Source organism: Panthera leo, chromosome B1 (assembly GCF_018350215.1).
Source record: "Panthera leo isolate Ple1 chromosome B1, P.leo_Ple1_pat1.1, whole genome shotgun sequence".
In the NCBI taxonomy this organism is placed as follows: domain Eukaryota; kingdom Metazoa; phylum Chordata; class Mammalia; order Carnivora; family Felidae; genus Panthera; species Panthera leo.
Window position 1 is genome coordinate 103,820,534 of NC_056682.1, and position 17,698 is coordinate 103,838,231.

Below are 17,698 nucleotides of genomic sequence, written 5' to 3' on the forward strand. Positions count from 1 at the left end.
ATTTTTAAAAGAAACATTTCTTTATCTCATCTTTCTTAATTTCTAACATCTGTGTATGTTTTAAATATATATATAAATATTTATTATGCTTATATACATAAAATATAAATATAGCTTAGAAAATGTTTATAATTTAGAGATAAATAAACTTATATTGATGAGTATTCATCACTTTTTCGGTTACTGACGGGATACACCATAAACAACAAGATCTTGGAGAAAAAGGAGGGTACATGCACATTTCCAGAGTCCTTCAAATAACCTTGCTTCAAGTTCAGATACACTTGAGGCATTAGGTAACTTCCTGCCCTTCCCACACTCCTGATCTTTTTCCTAAAGTGGCAGCCATCCTAGGTATAGAAACACATAAGTTCGTAAGTCCTTAAGATGTTCAACCATATTACAACAGTATATTTGGCTGCTTTTATGAGTTAAATATTATAATTTCTTATTAACCTAATGGAAACTAAAGATAACTCAAATTTAATAAAACTCTTACTGTAAAATTCCAGAAATAAAAAGGAACATATCTTATTAATAATTCTTTAATTATACAAACTCATAACCACACCTCACTTAAGAATAACAAAATTCTGTGAACACATTTTAAAATATCTAAATGCTAGTCTGTTGTTTCTCATACTAGGACTGCAAGAATATTCTTGGAGATACACAAATTAAATGAAACTTCAAGTTTCCTTTTATTTTGATATCAATGTAACACAAGCTTAAAAAGGTACATTCTGGATCATCCAAAAGACTACACTAAAAAAGATAATTGCCATCTATTTCAGTGTGAAAAGTTAGCACCTTTATTTACAACTATACTGAGACTAAGCAATAATAAAAAGACACCATTTAATTTTTAATCCACTTGGTCTCCAAAACTAAACCTGCAACTCTAGAGTTTCAGGAAGCTTTTTTGTTGTCAGTTGATGCTAAATAGATTATGCACCTTACTCAAGAATAAAAAACACTGTCATATTCAATTTATAAGTGGGAAATCCCAGCAGAAATAATAGAATTAATGTGCATGACTGATCTGTAACCTGATAAATACGGCTTGACTACTATATTCTTTGAATGAGCTATAAACACAAGATGCAAGTCAGGTTATAAGAGAACTGTTCCAATTTAAAAAGCCAGTTTATCTAAATAGAAAAATATAACCAAATTTAAAGTAAGGTGATTTTTCATGTTTTCACAAAGCTTTTTCTTCCCATAAATACTTTATAAATTGATATTCATAACTATTTAAGAAAGATCCAAACTTATTGTTTATTTATTTTATTTTGTCTATAGCACTCTTCAAAAAAATATCTTCCATTTACTTAAGTAACATCATGGTCTAATTATCAGTCGATATATTTAGCACAACTAATTCATCTTTATTTACATATTAGACAACAACACAAATAACCCTACATACAGAATATTCAGAAACAACAAACTAAAAATGTACAATAGGCATAAAATGTTAAATCAAATTTAATATGTAATTATAAAATCATTTAAGAAATTATATCTATTTTTATTAATTTAATAGCAACCATGGCTTTTTAATTCTTCACAGAGGCTTTGTGTTGGTAGTTTTATATCTGAAATTGTTCTAAGTTGTTTTGAATTTCAATTATATTTTAAAATACACTGTGCTATCAAATCTAACCGATTGCAGAACCCATTCTTCATATATATATTTCACACACATATTCTATCAAACAGTCTCTGGGGATTAAATATGAGTAAGATTATCACCTACCTTTCAAATTACACCTTTCGTTACCTAATCATGATTGAGCCATGAAAAGACTTCCAAGTGACTATATGCCATTATCATTAGAGAATTATAATAAAATACCAAAACAAAATCATGGTAATACTTTCTGGTAAAAACTGCTCATAATTTTCATTACAAGAACTTATGAATTATTAATATGTTTCAGTAATATTTTTTCCTAACTTTTACTAAAGATAAGATTATAATATTCTATATGTACAACTGGATCATTAAAAATTATAAATTACACCAGTATAGAGATATATATGTTCACTTTATTAAGCCATTGCTTATTAATAAAATGTCATAATTCAAATTGTTGTGCTATCTTTTTGAATATATAAGCCAACAATCAAAGAAAGTCCTTAGGAGGAAAGTATGTGACGAAAATGGGTCTTTATGACAATATCCTTTTTTTAAAAAAAAAGCCAGTTCTCCAAACTGACATAATTAATAATTATTACCTATGTACACAATAATTTTTTCTCAAAATTTAAAGATTTTTTTTAATGTTTATTTATTTTTGAGAGAGAGAGAGACAGAGCGCAAGTAGGGGAGGGGCAGAGACAGAGAGACACAGAATCCCAAGAAGGCTCCAGGCTCTGAGCTGTCAGCACAGAGTCTGATGTAGAGCTCAAACTCACCGACCTGGGCCAAAGTCCTCTGCTTAACCAACTGAGACACCCAGGTGCCCCAGTTTTCCCCAAAATTTATTAAATGAATTTCTTATTAATATTATCATAAAGATAAGTATCCCTCACTGTTTTATCAGATTTAGAATAAACTGTTCTATGTCAAGATATTGGCCTCGAGAATAAAATAACACCTAGTGATTTGAAGGAAAATGCTCATAAGTCTGTAAGAATAATGATTCAACTATCTAAAATGTTTTCTTTTCCATGTATAAAAATATACAAATTAAATGTAAATATGAATAGTGATTTATTACTATTACTGGTTACTATTTATCACTGATACATTAAATGTTTAAAAGAAAGATATGAATTCTATAATATATTATGATTTAACACTTCATTCTGATGTATTCCACATATACAAATACCTTAGAAGCCACTGAATATACTTTTCTTTTATTTTACTTTGAACAGAAGCACAAATTGAAGCATATTTACACTGAATTTTTAAAAGGTATTATTTCATATGCAAACAGTGCCATCTTGTGGCAGCTGAAACTATGTGTATTGACATAAAATTCATTATGGATTGTAATTGCCATTTTCTTGACAAGTTATGTGTACAGCTTATTGAATAAAAACCTTTAACCTAAAATCAGTTGATTTTTGTAAAAATAACCTTTAAAACAAGAGTATTAATTAGCATGTCTTCAAACTGATAAAATTTTTAAAAAAGACTAAGAACCCTAGATTCTACCATTAAATCTTCTAACTAGATATTGAATCTTAGACTAACCATGTAGCCACTCAGGACCTCAGTTTCCTCAACTAGTAGATTGTTTAAATCATTAAATTACTTTCAGTTTAAGGTTCCATTTGATTCTAGCTTTAGAAATGCTTATTTCTGGTTTTAGCAGCCTAATATGGACTATAGGCCTGTTTATGACACACTTTTTCATAGGTATCTCTTTTCAAAACAAACATGTGTTTGGTTATGCTCTCTGCTTGAATTTTCTTCAGAAATAAATCTTAAGTTATGTTTATACTTCTCACTGTCCAAATAGCTTTCCTCTAAACATCAGAAAGATTTCATTGAATTGTAAACAAAACTAAACTCAAGTAACTGAAAATAAGGGTTTTTTTTTTATTTATTTTGAGAGAAAGAGAGGGAGCATCTGTGTACCAGAGAAAGAGAGGGGGCACTAGACAGAGAGTGGGGGAAAGGCAGAGTGAGAGGGGGAGAGAGAATCACAAGTAGTCTCCTTGCTGTCAGCACTGAGCCCTACATAGGGCTGGATCTCATGAACTGTGACATCATGACCTGAGCTGAAATCAAGAGTCAGACACTTAACCAACTGAGCCACCCAGGCACCTCCCAAAAGCAAGTTTTTAAAAAACATTCTGTAAAGATAAGATGGTTTAAATAAAATAGGTCAATATCAAACAAAACACTCAAAAATTAATAGGGGGACTCTTGGGTGGCTCAGTGGGGTAAGTGTCTCTTAGTTTCTGCTCAGGTCATGATCTCACGGTTTTTGGAGTTCCAGCCCCACATGTGGCTCACACTGAGTGTGGAGCCTGCTTTGGATTCTCTGTCTCCCTCTCTCTCTTCCCCTCCCCCACTTATGCCGTCTCTCTCAAAATAAATAAAATTTTTTATAAAACTATTTTTATCATTTATTCATTTTTGAGAGACAGAGACAGAATGTGAGCAGGGGAAGAGCAGAGAGAGAGGGAGACAGAGAATCCAAAGCCATGGGATCATGACCTGTGCCAAAGTTGGACGCCTAACTGACAGAACCACCCAGGCATCCCCAAAATAAATAATTTTTTTTTAAAAGTTAAAAAAAATTAATAGGAAATAAATCTCTCCAAAGTTTCTAGAATCTTAAGTGTTATTGTGTTAAATAAATAGAATAGGCTCAGAGTTTGGGCAGCTCTTCCTAACATCTCCATAGATTTGACCAACACTATCCTGTTGGATTTATCTATATTCCCAATTCTTGCCTCCAAATACCTTGCTCTGATATAGATCTTCTTATTCAAACTCTTACACATCCATCTAGTCCAGGGTCTCAACTTCCTAGGCCTGCATTACTAAAATATCCATTGTGGTCTACTGTTTTTCAAAAAGTAACATAAGGATCATTTGGGATGCTGATTAACATAGGTCATCTCCTAGAGCCCATAGAGTAGACTGTCCAAACAGAAATCTAACATGAGTCACACATGTAATTTTAAATGTTCTTGTAGTCAGATTAAAAAGCTAAAATGAAACAAGTGAAATTAATCCAATGCATGTAAAAATATCATTTCAATATGTAATCAATTGAAAAACATAATATTTTACATTCTTTTTCTTTTATAGTAAGTCTTTGAAATCAGGTATTTTTATACTTATAGCATATGTCAATTTGGACAAGCACACTTCAAGTGCCTAAGAGCCATCTGTGGCTAGTGGTTATGGTATTGGACTGCATTAGATTTGGAGAAGGGGGAATAAAAGCCAGGAACGTACATATAGCAAAATACCAAAGTGATTCTTTCACACTCTCAAGTATGAGGGCCACCACTCTAGACTGTCCTGTACATAATCCATTCTACAACCACTACTGAAATTTACACCTGAGAAAATGCCCCTTTAATTATGTCAATTCTAAGAAACTACATATCCCTGGTACCTCCAATTAAATCAACTCATGTGGATATTCAAAGCTTCCAAAATGTGGCCTCACCTCATTCATCCAATCGGTTCTCCAATTTGAAAATGTCTTGGGCTCTTCCATGAAATTTTCCTAGGGAAATATTAAAATGATCATTCAATCAACAAATATTGATGAAGTACCCATAAAATGTCAACATGGATCCTCCATGGTAAAAGGGAAGATGTAACACAAATCGTTACATAATTATTACAATTCCATTGTTTTCATTGTAACACTGAAAGCAATGCTCTGAAATAGTACTAATGAGATGCTAATATAGAGCAGGACCTTATAGAGAGGTCAAAGAAAATTTCTAGAATACAGTTACATTTAAATAAAAAAAAAGAATATAAATATAATTAGAAATCTGAACAGATAGAAATTTCTAGGCAGAGAAAAGCACATTATGAAAAGCCCTGAGGTGGAAAAGTGACTAACAGAAGAGGCAGATTGGGAAAATAATCTGAAAAGGGGCTGCTGAGTTAGGCAGAAGGCTGATAAGGCCAAATTTATGAGACTTCAATCTGTCCCGTCCCTTCCCTTCCCTCCCCTTCCCTTCTTTCTTTCATTTATTTAGAGACAGGGGAGAGAGAGAGAGGTGGTGGGGAGGAGCAGAAGTTAAGGGAGAAGAGAGAATCTCGTGACTGTGAGATCAGGACCTGAGCTGAAATCAAGAGTTGGACCAACTGCCACAACTGCCACGCGGGTGCCACCTTTATTTTTTCAACTATGCATTTTTAAACAAAACTAGATTACAAAGTCCTCAAAAAGTACAGACCTGGCTTTTTTTTTTTTTTTTTTTTTTTTTTTTTTTGGAGAGAGAGACACAGCATGAGCCAGGGAAACAGGCTCCAGGCAGTCAGTGCAGAACCTGTCATGGGGCTTGAACCCATGAGACGTGAGATCATGACTTGAGGCGAAGTAAGACGTTCAAAGAACCCAGCCACCCAGTGCCCCACAGACTTTACCTTCAAAGGTTAATTATTTCTTACATCTCTTCACAGAGCACAAAAAAACGTATTTAATAAATACTTCTATACATGGAAAACATACATTTTTCTAGCCATTTGAATTCTGGAATCTCCAAAATTATACCAACAATTATTTGCATCTTCAGATAATTTAAAAACTATATTACTATGAAACTGAAGGAAGTCTTACCTGAAGTGTTGAGTATTAATATAAAATTCCTTAGAAAGACAATTTTTATTCGTAGTAAGATGGGCATCATGCTTTACCAGTCTTATGCCAGAATTCTGACTCTAAGTTCCTGGTGGAAAGAGTGAAAAGTTGGTGATTTAAACACACAGATGAATCCTTAAAAGGGATCTCCATGAAGTCAGAGACTGTAAGTATGAGAAAGCTTATAGAAGAGCTATTTGGCAAAAGCCTCTGGCCAACAACTAGCAAAACAAGGAGAACCTCAGACTAAGAAACACAAGGACATTAATTCTGCTAACAGCCAGGGGCTTGGAAGAGAAACCCAGATCTTCAATGAGATTCCACTTGCAGACGCCTTTACTTCAACAGTGTGAGACCCTTAAGCAGAGCACTCGGCTATACCACACCAACTCCGGACCTACACGACTACGATAACAACTGGGTGATATTTTAAACCATTAATTTGTAGTAATTTGTTACAGAACAATAGAAAAGCAACACACTCAGGCACTTCTCATATAATTAAATAGCAAAGTATGTCTGGAACAAAGTTTCTGAGACTTCATTTTACAAATAATTTTGCTAGCTGCTTCAAGGCGAATAAAATTTTTGCGAAAATTGTTTCACAATTGACACGAACATTAATTGTGCACTCCCTGAAATATTTCTCATCCTAATGTAAAGTCATTGAATTTGTGAGTCAAAATTCCCCTGAAAGTTCTTCAGTGTAGATGGGCCTTTTTGGTGCAATGAACTTACTCCTCACCACCTTGCCTGTGGGTGTAAAGTGCGCGGGATGGACGGAGCACAAGCTAGACTGCCAGATGCAGCCTCCAGCCGCTCCTGACCGCTTTACAGTGAGGCCGGGTGGAAGAAGGCTGAGCCCAGGACAGACATAGGCACAGGACAAAAAAGGTTGCGGCTCATCCCTTTAACCCTAACCTAATTTCTCGGGAAAAGCCGCTCTCTCATACAGTAATCGGGCTCTCCAAGGCTGTGGCTTGGCTACCGCGCACCCGGTTTCTTTACGAACTGCCAAAGCGTCTAGCAAAAGTTTCAAGCGCCCACTAGGGATCACTGGGGCCACTTAAGGTGCAGCTGGCGAACAGTTCATATCGCTTTGAAAATATCTATGAAACTTAGAAATTGTGCTCCCTGGCAGGCCTAAGGTGTGGCAACTAAAACCATATCGCCCGCCTCCTTCCTCGACGCAGTCTAGATTCCCACAACTAGAGGAGCCAGACCAGGACGCTCCGGACCCGGACTACCCGGAAATGCGTGACCACGCCTACCTACTGCGCCTGCGCGAGGAAACAGCTCAGGCGAGCGAAGACAGGCCCGACCCCGCCCCGTGGGGCGGGACCTAGAGGTTTGTCACGCCTGCGCAAAGGACCAGACGGCATGCTGCGTCGTTACTTTTGAAACGAGTGGCGGGGAAGTGTTGTGGAAGTCCCTGCTGTAGCTGTCTGCCGGGTGGAAGCGCGGTCCTTCGTTGTAGGCCTGGCAATGGCGCTGCAGCTCTCCCGGGAGCAGGGCATCACCCTGCGCGGCAGCGCCGAAATCGTGGCTGAGTTCTTCTGTAAGTCTTCCTCGCGCAGGCCGGAGGGCGGGAGAACTGAGGCCAGGCCGCCCGGTAGGCCCACGGCTCGGCCACGGAGGCGGGGTAAGCGCGGGGGCAAGGTTGCGGGGGTGCCGAGAGGCCCGGAATTCAAGCCCTCTCTGCCCCAGCCTCCTGCCGGGCTGGAGAATCTAGGAGGAGGCGCATGCAGGCGCCGTTTCCGGATGCGTTGCTAATGGAGCTGGAGGCCTAGGTACTGCTGAACCGAGGCCTGTCTCTTGTCGTAGCCCCATCAGCTGCCGAATTGCTTTAAACTGCTGATCTTACGCACTTCCTCACCTGCCCCTCCCACCCCACCACCACCCGGGTCTCAGCGACTTGAGACAGAACACGACCGGGGTGGAGACCGTGTATGTTTTTAAGAACCCGATCTTCACGCTTTGATTCTGGTGTTGGGGTGATGAACTAGACTTTAGGAGGCTCGCTGTTCTGGACCAGGCCACTTGTACCTTCTGATAGAATCTGGCAGGATTTGTGAGGGGAAAAGGAGGAAAAAGAAAGGAGAGGGTTGCCTGGAGCATTGGACCAGTAAAATCAGTTGCTAACTCAGACACAAAAGCCGATCTTGACATCCTCTAGCCCGAATTTGGACTTGGATTACAATGAGCTGAAATTTGACGGTAGTAGATTAATATAGTTTGGCGTTTTTCTTTTATTGCCACATAAGTGCAGGTATCGCGTTCTTTTACTTAGAAGCAAGATTTTAAGGATTTTTAATTCCACTTTTTACCTATTCTGATTTCAGCGACACACCCATAAACACGTGTCTAGGCATTTACAGTTTTATACCATTAATGAAACCATAGCCACAGCTAAATATGTTTTATTTTACGGAGTTACAAAGTGATAATAACTTTTGTTTAACATTCCTTTTGTTTTCAGCATTTGGTATCAACAGCATTTTATATCAGCGTGGCATATATCCATCTGAAACCTTTACTAGAGTGCAGAAATATGGACTCACCTTGCTTGTAACAACTGATCCTGAGCTCATAAAATACCTAAATAATGTGGTGGAACAACTAAAAGGTATTTAACTGTTGGAAACAATTTTGAGTTTTGCAGGCCTTCTATGACCCTTCCTTCCGGGCATCTTGGTGGTCGTTTTTTCGCTCTGTATATAGAAGTGTAAAACACTACAATCTCAAATATAATGACTCTCAATTGGAAGAAAGCAAAAATATATAAATTGAAAGAAATTCCACTTTTACCCTACATTTTGAGTGAGTTGAATATTTTGATGTTAGGTATCTGATACAGCTTCACAAAACAATCTCCATCAAGTCCCTTAGAAATGATTTTTGGGGGCCCCTGGGTGGCGCAGTCGGTTAAGCGTCCGACTTCAGCCAGGTCACGATCTTGCGGTCCGTGAGTTCGAGCCCCGCGTCAGGCTCTGGGCTGATGGCTCGGAGCCTGGAGCCTGTTTCCGATTCTGTGTCTCCCTCTCTCTCTGCCCCTCCCCCGTTCATGCTCTGTCTCTCTCTGTCCCAAAAATAAATAAAAAAAAAAAGTTGAAAAAAAAAAATTTAAAAAAATAAAAAAGAAATGATTTTTGCAGTTCATGTGGCCAGATGGAACAAATTAGAATTTAATGTACTTATGATGGTGTTCATTATCTGAGAAAAATCCACTGTATTTTTAACATGATCTATTTTCTGTAGCTGCCTGGAGTTTAGAGCCATCGTTATTTTAGAATAAAGGAAAATAAAATTAGATCCAACCTGGGAATTAAACTTAAAAAAGTACAACTACTAAGTAATAGGACACCCAGTAGAAGTTTCTCATTTTTACCTATTTCCATTTGTTATTGTTTTTGTTTTTGTTTTTGTTTTTAAATCCTGGGATGCCTGGGGGGCTCAGTTGGTTGAGCATCTGACTTGGGCTCAGTTCATGATCTCAGGGCTCCTAAGTTTGAGCCCTGCAATGGGCTCTGCTGTCAGCACAGAACCCACTACAGATCCTCTGACTCTTGTCTTTCTCTCTTTCAAAAATAAATAAACATTAAAAAAAAAAAAAAAAAAAAATCCTGCCTGTAAGTCAGTAAGCCTTTTCTATCTGAACACTCATTGTTTTTCCTTAGCTCAAGAAGTTACTGTATTCGATCACAATACTTATTCTCCATCTATTCCTTTTTTTTTTTTTAATCTTGTTTTTCTCCACTTAGGATTCTCATTTCTAATTTTTCTGTGTTGTAAGATGTTTCTCCCTACCTCCCCATTTGACCTCCCAAAATAATAGTTCCAAAAAACACTGCAGTTAGTCACCTATTTTTTTCTTTTTAATTCATAAGCCATCTATGTTTTTTCAAGTAGCTTTATTTTTAAAATTACATTAATTGTGGGGAGCCTGGGTGGCTCAGTCGGTTAAGTGTCCGACTTCTGCTAAGGTCATGATATCATGGCTTGTAAGTTCAAGCCTGCATCGGGCTCTGTGATGACAGCTCAGAGCCTGGAGCCTGCTTCAGGTTCTGTCTTCATCTCTCTGCCCCTGCTTGCGCAGTGTTTCTGTTTCTCAAATATAAACAAACATTAAAATTTTTTTAAAAATAGCATTAATTATATTTTTATTGCCTTTAGAACTAAATCATCTGTAATCCTGTATTAGGGCTGCCCTCAGATTATTTAGCCTGAAACCTCTAAGTATGAATCTATGTCATCTTAATTTGATAGAGAAGCAAGCCTGGCCTAAGCTAATGGTTTTGGGTTTTCTCCTTTAAGATTACACTCATGACATTTCACCTCAGATGTAGGTAGACCTTTCTATTTAACTTTTCCCATTTATTTTAATTAACACGGAGGAATTGTTCTTAGAGGCAAATTGTTCTGTCAATTTGAATCCCATCCCTCTTGCCTTCTTAAGGACTTTACCCTATTTCTTCTCTGATATTTTTGACTCCTTTGTTTTGAGTTACTTTCATTGGTTTAGTCAGTCTTTAGTTTTAAAAGAAAATAATTCCACCTACTCCAAATCTTTAACTTACTAACCAGTCTCCTTTTCAGAACTAAATTGATAAAAAGTTGTTGATATATGCCAAGGGGTCAGCAATGGTGCCAGGCCATATCTAGCAAGTGGCCTATTTTTGTACTGCCTACAAAGAATATTTTCAAATTTGTAAAGGGTTGTTTTTTAAAAGAGTATGCAACAGAGACCTAGGTGGCCCACATGCCCTCGATACTACTAAATTGTTTTGTCTCTTAAAAAACAACAACAAACTGCTGATTCCTGAGTATACTGCCCCAATATATAAGATTAATTCAGGGCTCATTCTGAGGCCTTCTTCTCATGATAACCTCTCTAGATCTCTGACATACCTAGATAGCTTCACTAATCTTTGTGTAGTTGACTCACAAACGTACATCTAGCCCAGCTCTCCTAACTCTGTGCTCATATATTAAATGAGTCCCTTGATATCTTCATGTGACTATCCCAGTGATATTTCAAACTCAGCATATGAAAAATGGGGCTCCTGGCTGGCTCAGTCAGTGGAGCATGGGACTCTTGATCTTGGGGTTATCTCAGTGAATGTATCAGTAATCCAACTGGTGATAAAAACCAGAAACTTAGGAGGTATCCCTGAGTCTTTCCTCTTCCTTACTCTCAAGTATTCAATAAATCTTAACAACTTTAACCATGAAATCTCTTGAATGTATCTACTGATCCATCTTTACCAGTTTATCCTTCTATAAGCCTTCATTACTTCTTACTTGAATTACTAATTAATTTTAGTGACCCTAGATCCCCTCTTTACCTCCAGTCTACTTTCCACTTCACCGCCAGAAGGATAGTTTTGAAATATAAATTTAATTACATCACACCCTCCTTCAAACACAATAATGACTTCCCTCATTCTTGAGATATAACTTCTTTAATTTGGCCCACGTGGCCTTGAATGGTTTGACCCCTATGTGTCCTGCTAAACTTGCCTTCGTTCTCCCCGTAACTGCAGTTGTATTGGCTTTTTTTAAGTCCTCTAGTCAGATGCTCTTCCCTTTTTAATATTTAAGACCTATACCCTTTTCTGTATATTTTTGCATATTTAATAGTATTTATTCTTAGAACTAAACTCAAATGAGAACTCCCTGAATGAACCAAAGTTTCCTGTATTCACTCTCTGCATCAAATACCTCACCTTCATAGCATTCATCACAATTATAATAGATCTTACATTTATTGGCACAATGATTAGATTAATCCTCCACTCCTACATTTTACCTTAGATTAAGATGGAAGTACTGCATGTTCACTACTCTGTTCTCAGCACTCAGTACTGTATCTGGTACAAATACGGAGAATTCAAAAACAGGAGCTAGGTTATTGTGGGGCAAGTTTCCTGTACAGGTTGGAGGAGTTCCAAAATACTAGGGGTAGGAATTTGCAGACAATAGGAAGTGAGACCTGAGAAGAGAACTGCTTTGTAATGCAGTGGATCAAAAAAAGATGCCTTGTTATGTATTCCAGATTGGTTATACAAGTGTTCAGTTCAGAAACTGGTGGTAGTCATCTCAAATATTGAGAGTGGTGAAGTCCTTGAAAGGTGGCAATTTGATATTGAGTGTGACAAGACTGCAAAAGATGACAGGTAAGTATGAATTAAATTACTTCCACTTTTATATATTTTTTGCAAAATTTCTTTTCCTTACTAAAGGAGTTCTAATTATATTGAACTTAGTTTTATATAAGGTAATTTGTTTCTAAGTATGCTTGATTTGACCTAATCCCCTGTGGAAAAGAATAGGGCTCATAAACTGTGCTCACAAAAAAATTGTGCATATCATGGACATAATTGCCTTTAGTCTAAATCCATGAATTACAGACTTTAGTGTTTATGATGCTATATGAGAAGCTACACATGATGGACTAGGTGGGCCATTTAATGAGTTTCAAGGTACTTTTAAGACCAGAAAGTATTATCCTAGACTTTTCTCCCAGCTTAACATGCAGCTCTACTGGGGCGCCTGGGTGGCTCAGTCAGTTAAGCATCTGACTCTTGATTTCAGCTCAGGTCATGATCTCATGGTTTGTGAGATCAAACCCCATGTCTGCCTTTGCACTGACAGTGTGGAGCCTGCTTGCGATTCTCTCTCTCTCTCTGTCCCTGCCCCGTTCACGCTGTCTCTCAAAATAAATGAATAAACAAAAAATAAATAAATAAAAGATGCAGCTCTACTGTATTTCATTTAATGCCACAAACTTCCTGCAACACTTCATAAACTGAAGTTTGCGGATCCCCCAAATGGCCCATCATTATAGGCTAATTTCTAGCATTGTCTTAAGCATGCTTATCTATAAACTGAGAACTGTTTCTCGTAATGAAATATAGATTGTTTCTGAAACCTTTGGTCTATTTTAGAAAAGTTTTAACTTATACAAATAATTTGATGCCGGATTAACGTCTTTTTTGAGGCAGTAGGGAATTAGACATTTAGGCAATACTAAAAATGCCAAAATGATTATACTGATTAAATATTTTAGATACTACTTGTTATCTTTATTTTAGGAGGTACTGAAGTTTTCCTAATTGAAGCACTTGACAGGTTTTCTAATCATCTGCTACTGAATAACTTGATACTAAGATCAACCCTAAAAACGATTAGGAGGATAAATGAAATAACAGAGATAATACTGTGCCTACTAGGTTATAGATTCTAAGGATACATATTATACTCCTGTATATTTAAATATTTTAAAAAAAACCTTTTGAATACATTACTTATTTGATTTGGGAAATATTTAATCAGTTAAATAATCTTACCAATGTTTTAAATAACTTGTTAAAATTTAAATTAATGATTTGGTTTCTTTGGTAGTGCACCCAGAGAAAAGTCTCAGAAAGCTATCCAAGATGAAATCCGTTCAGTGATCAGACAGATCACAGCTACAGTGACATTTCTGCCACTGTTGGAAGTTTCTTGTAAGTATTATACAAATTTCACATCCTTTTATTAAATTTTTTCTTAATTATCAGTGTCCTGTAATACAAATGAGAAAAATGTTAATAAAGCAAAAGTAATGCTATATGCATCTTATTTAGAAGTGCGGTGAAGGAATGAAAGTAGTTTACAGTACTCACTCTAAAATATTTTGATGTAATTCTGTTCATTATTTTTATTTTCTACACATGTCTATGTATATAATGAAGACTTTTAGCTATAATTGTGTCTTTTTTTCCTAACTTAGTTACTCTTTCATTCATCAAATATATCCTGCATACCTGCTATCTGCCAGACACTGTTCTGGGCACTGGGATACATCAGTCACAAAACCAAGATGTTATTATCTCTTCTATGGCTTACATTCATGCTATCTCGTGATTAATTCTTTCTGCAAATATTTTTAATGGTTTTCTCATTAAAGGAAAAAAAATTGAATTTTTTTTCATAAGATAAAGTAAAAGGAGTACAATGTTTTCTGTACTAAAATTTCCATTGAGGAAAAGCAGTTAGCTAACAACTGATTAGAGATCCGAGTAAAGTAGCTTTTCTGACACTATAGGTGGTTCAAATGTGAGAGGGACAGGGAGAGGAGTTTTACTTTTGAAAAAATAATGGTACTTTAATGATCTTGTCCCCAATTTAGGTTCATTTGATCTACTGATTTATACAGACAAAGACTTGGTTGTACCTGAAAAATGGGAAGAATCGGGACCACAGTTTATTACCAATTCTGAGGAAGTCCGTCTTCGTTCATTTACTACTACGATCCACAAAGTAAATAGCACAGTGGCCTACAAAATTCCTGTCAATGACTGAGGATAAGGACTGTGATGTACTTGTAATTCTCAGATGTGGTTTTCCTGGAACCAAGTCAACTATAGGTGATACGTTTTGTTTCATTGGTTAACTTTTAGATGGGGAAAACTTAACATTATGCTTTCACTGAACTGTGCATAATTGTTCCATTTTTTGGTACCTGTATGACTTTATACAGGGTTGACCCACATTGTTGCACACTATTCAAAAGGGGACTAGGAGATTATATCATCATTGTTATGTCAATTCCTTTGAGAGTGGTAACCATAGATGGCAAACTTTTGTTATAAAGCTAAATGCCTTCTTAAATCAGACCTTTTTTGGTCAAGTACCTTGACTCAGAATATAGGTAGGGAAATGTTTAAATATAAAATATAGCAAAATAAGTCTGAATATTCAAAGTCTTTGTTTAGATTCTGAAATTACCCAATAAGAATCTGTAAGTAATGAAATATTGCTCCTATTAGGTCCTTTTGCCATTTATTTCATTTGTATAGTTTCCATATTGAAAACATTTCCAATTATTTGATTTTAATTTATATAACCTGAGCCTACAAAGGTATGAATATTTCTACTTCAAATTCCTATGATACAGAACTCTTAAAAAGTTTTTTTTTTATGGTTTATAAAATCAAGCTTTAAATGATGATGAAATAAATGTGTACATTTTAAATTTGTCTTAAAATATTTTTATTTTTATATTGGTGTGAGTGCTTAGTCTAACTCTTTACATGTATTAACTTCCACTATTAAGTAAATACACATAGCATCCATTCATTCAAAAATTATGGTGTGGACCTGTTAATGTGCCAAGTGGCCAGGATGAATGAAACAATCCTGGATGCTCATTTTCATAACAGTGCTATTCACAGTAACCAAGCAGTGGAAGGAACCCAAATGTCCATCAGATGAATGGGTAAACAAAATGTGATGTATACGTGCAATGAAATAAAATTCAGCTTTAAAAAGGAAGGAGGGGTGCCTGGGTGGGCCTGGCCTGGACTCTGATTCAGTTTTGCTTACCATAGAGGAATGAAAAACAGCATGCTCTAGTTGAGCTTATCAGGGTCTGAAATAAGAGCCTCAGAAGGGACTGAACCACACCTGGTCTTCAGGATCCTTCTCCCAGTGTCCCCAGCTGGATAGGGAAATCAAGCTTCCATGATTACAATGTTTACGATAGAGGTAACAATCTCCTATATTAGTTGACTTTTGCTGCTTGGCAAACAACCATAGAATAATGATAAGCACTTTTTCCCCTGTAAGTCTGGGTCATCTGGGGTGCTTATCTTCTTCTCAGGCAAATCTGCAGGTCACATGTCTTACTCAACTAGTGAAGGAGCAATGGCTATCCAGGATTCTTCAAGCTTAGCTTCAGAACTTTAAAAGCTGACTTTTTTTCCCACATTCCACTATGTGGGCAAGTCTTATGGCTAAGCCAAACTTCAATAGGGCAGGGAAGTATACTCCCATGGAGTTGGAGAGAAGGATGTGTGAAAACCTGATGAAAGTGATATTATACAGCAAAGATCAGAATAGCTATAATAATCCTATATTGTAACTCCCATTTTCCACCAGATGTCACTAATGCTGCAATACTCAAGGTGAATTTCTTTTGACTCTAAAAAACTAGACTTTCTTATTGGAAATTAACATTGGGATTTCTGGCTACAAAAATATAAAGACATCAGAGGAAGAAAGCACAGCATCTGTTACTTGTTAGGCACTTTACATGAATTCTTTCATTTAATTTTCACGATTTAGTGCACAAGTAGAATTGTGGGTTTAATGAGCAAGCAAACCAGTACCTTTAAAAGTTTAGGTGGTCTCTTCTGTCCATGACCAAGGAAGCTCAGCTGACCCCTCAGCAAGCACATCAAAAGGAGTTCCTTCACCCTTTTCCGAATGGCTCTACCTTTCATTTATTTATTTTTTAAGTTTATTTATTTTTGAGAGTGCACGAGTGCAGGAAGAGCAGAGAGAAAGGAGACACAGAGAGAGGAGACACAATCCCAAGCAGGCGCTGCGTTGTCAGCACAGAGCCTGATGTGGGGCTTGAACCTACGAACTGAGGTCATGTCCTGAGCTGAGGTAACCCCCTGAACCACCCAGGTGCCCCAGCTCTTAACCTTTTACATCCCTTTAGCCATTGAGTGTCCAGAATAAATTGGTTTTCATTTGTAAAACTCCATGTTTCATTGGGTGTATTTGTATTTACACTTTCCTCAGATGACTGACCAATGAATGGTAGGAACCAAAAGATAGAGGGCTTAAACCTCTAACTTAGTCTATATAGTTCAAAGAGTAAATCAAGTGTGAATTTGCAAGCAGTTGTGAAACAGTTTTCCAGCCAATCAAAAGAATTATTAAGTGACCTCATTTACTCTTTAGGGAATTAATTTTGGGCTAAAATTGCAAGTAATTTCTTATTCCTTTTTTATTAAATATGTGAAATTATAAGTTATTTTGTCCAATGTAACTGATAAAAATTTGTGTTGGCATAACTGTGGAATAGAAATGCTACTAAAGTTCAAACTTTATTAGTTATATGCTCTAAGAACAGATCTTTAAAGATCTTTCCATTCTTCGTGAATATGGCTTTTAAAACTAGCAGTATTAACTGATGCTTATTAAAAAAAATCTAGTTGGGAAAGCTACTTAATCTTCATTAGAGTTGACAGTCCTATTCCAATCTGGCAAAAACATTGTAGCCTTAGCAACAAAACTATTAGAAAAGGCCTGGAGAGGAAAATGTCAGGAGTTGACCCTCTGATTACACAAGTCCGTTTATGTTACCATTTCACCTATTTTTTGCTCTTACTATTTGATCTATTTTTATAATAGAGAAACAATATAATTTCATTTATTTGTATAAAGTCCATTTTCATCTGCGTTTATCTGCACCATTTTGCTATGCAAGCTTGTTTGCACAAAGGAACTTACATCAGATCAAAATCTTTATTGTTTTGACATTTTATCTGTGCTAAAAAAGGCCTCTGAGTATAAGCACGACCACTTGTGCTCCACTTCCATGCAAGGGAAAGATCTCAAGC

The 17,698-nt window shown here is 36.5% G+C and overlaps 1 protein-coding gene and 1 long non-coding RNA gene across 2 annotated transcripts in view; one reads left to right on the plus strand and one right to left on the minus strand.

The window, feature by feature from the left end:
• LOC122217909 overlaps positions 1-7,633 on the minus strand; it is a 51,139-nt gene extending 43,506 nt beyond the window's left edge. Inside the window, exons 1-3 of the long non-coding RNA XR_006201743.1 lie at positions 7,038-7,633; positions 6,279-6,387; positions 5,148-5,207 (exon numbers count right to left, since the gene is read on the minus strand). This is a non-coding gene — a long non-coding RNA (uncharacterized LOC122217909). The remainder of the gene's footprint in view (positions 1-5,147; positions 5,208-6,278; positions 6,388-7,037) is intronic.
• Positions 7,634-7,693: 60 nt separating this feature from the next.
• MAD2L1 (mitotic arrest deficient 2 like 1) lies at positions 7,694-15,318 on the plus strand. The gene is made up of 5 exons (XM_042935609.1): positions 7,694-7,857; positions 8,779-8,925; positions 12,355-12,475; positions 13,704-13,807; positions 14,473-15,318. Exons 1-5 carry the CDS (start codon positions 7,785-7,787, stop codon positions 14,643-14,645), a joined length of 618 nt encoding a protein of 205 aa, XP_042791543.1. The 5' UTR covers positions 7,694-7,784; the 3' UTR covers positions 14,646-15,318.
• The last annotated feature ends 2,380 nt before the right edge of the window (positions 15,319-17,698 follow it).

Bases quoted from the DNA above. Each gene is read 5' to 3' on its own strand.
- MAD2L1 (XM_042935609.1), top strand. From the start codon at position 7,785: ATGGCGCTGCAGCTCTCCCGGGAGCAGGGCATCACCCTGCGCGGCAGC. The intron at 7,858-8,778 runs GTAAGTCTTCCT...TTTTGTTTTCAG, and splicing joins AATCGTGGCTGAGTTCTTCT to CATTTGGTATCAACAGCATT. The intron at 8,926-12,354 runs GTATTTAACTGT...TATGTATTCCAG, and splicing joins TGTGGTGGAACAACTAAAAG to ATTGGTTATACAAGTGTTCA.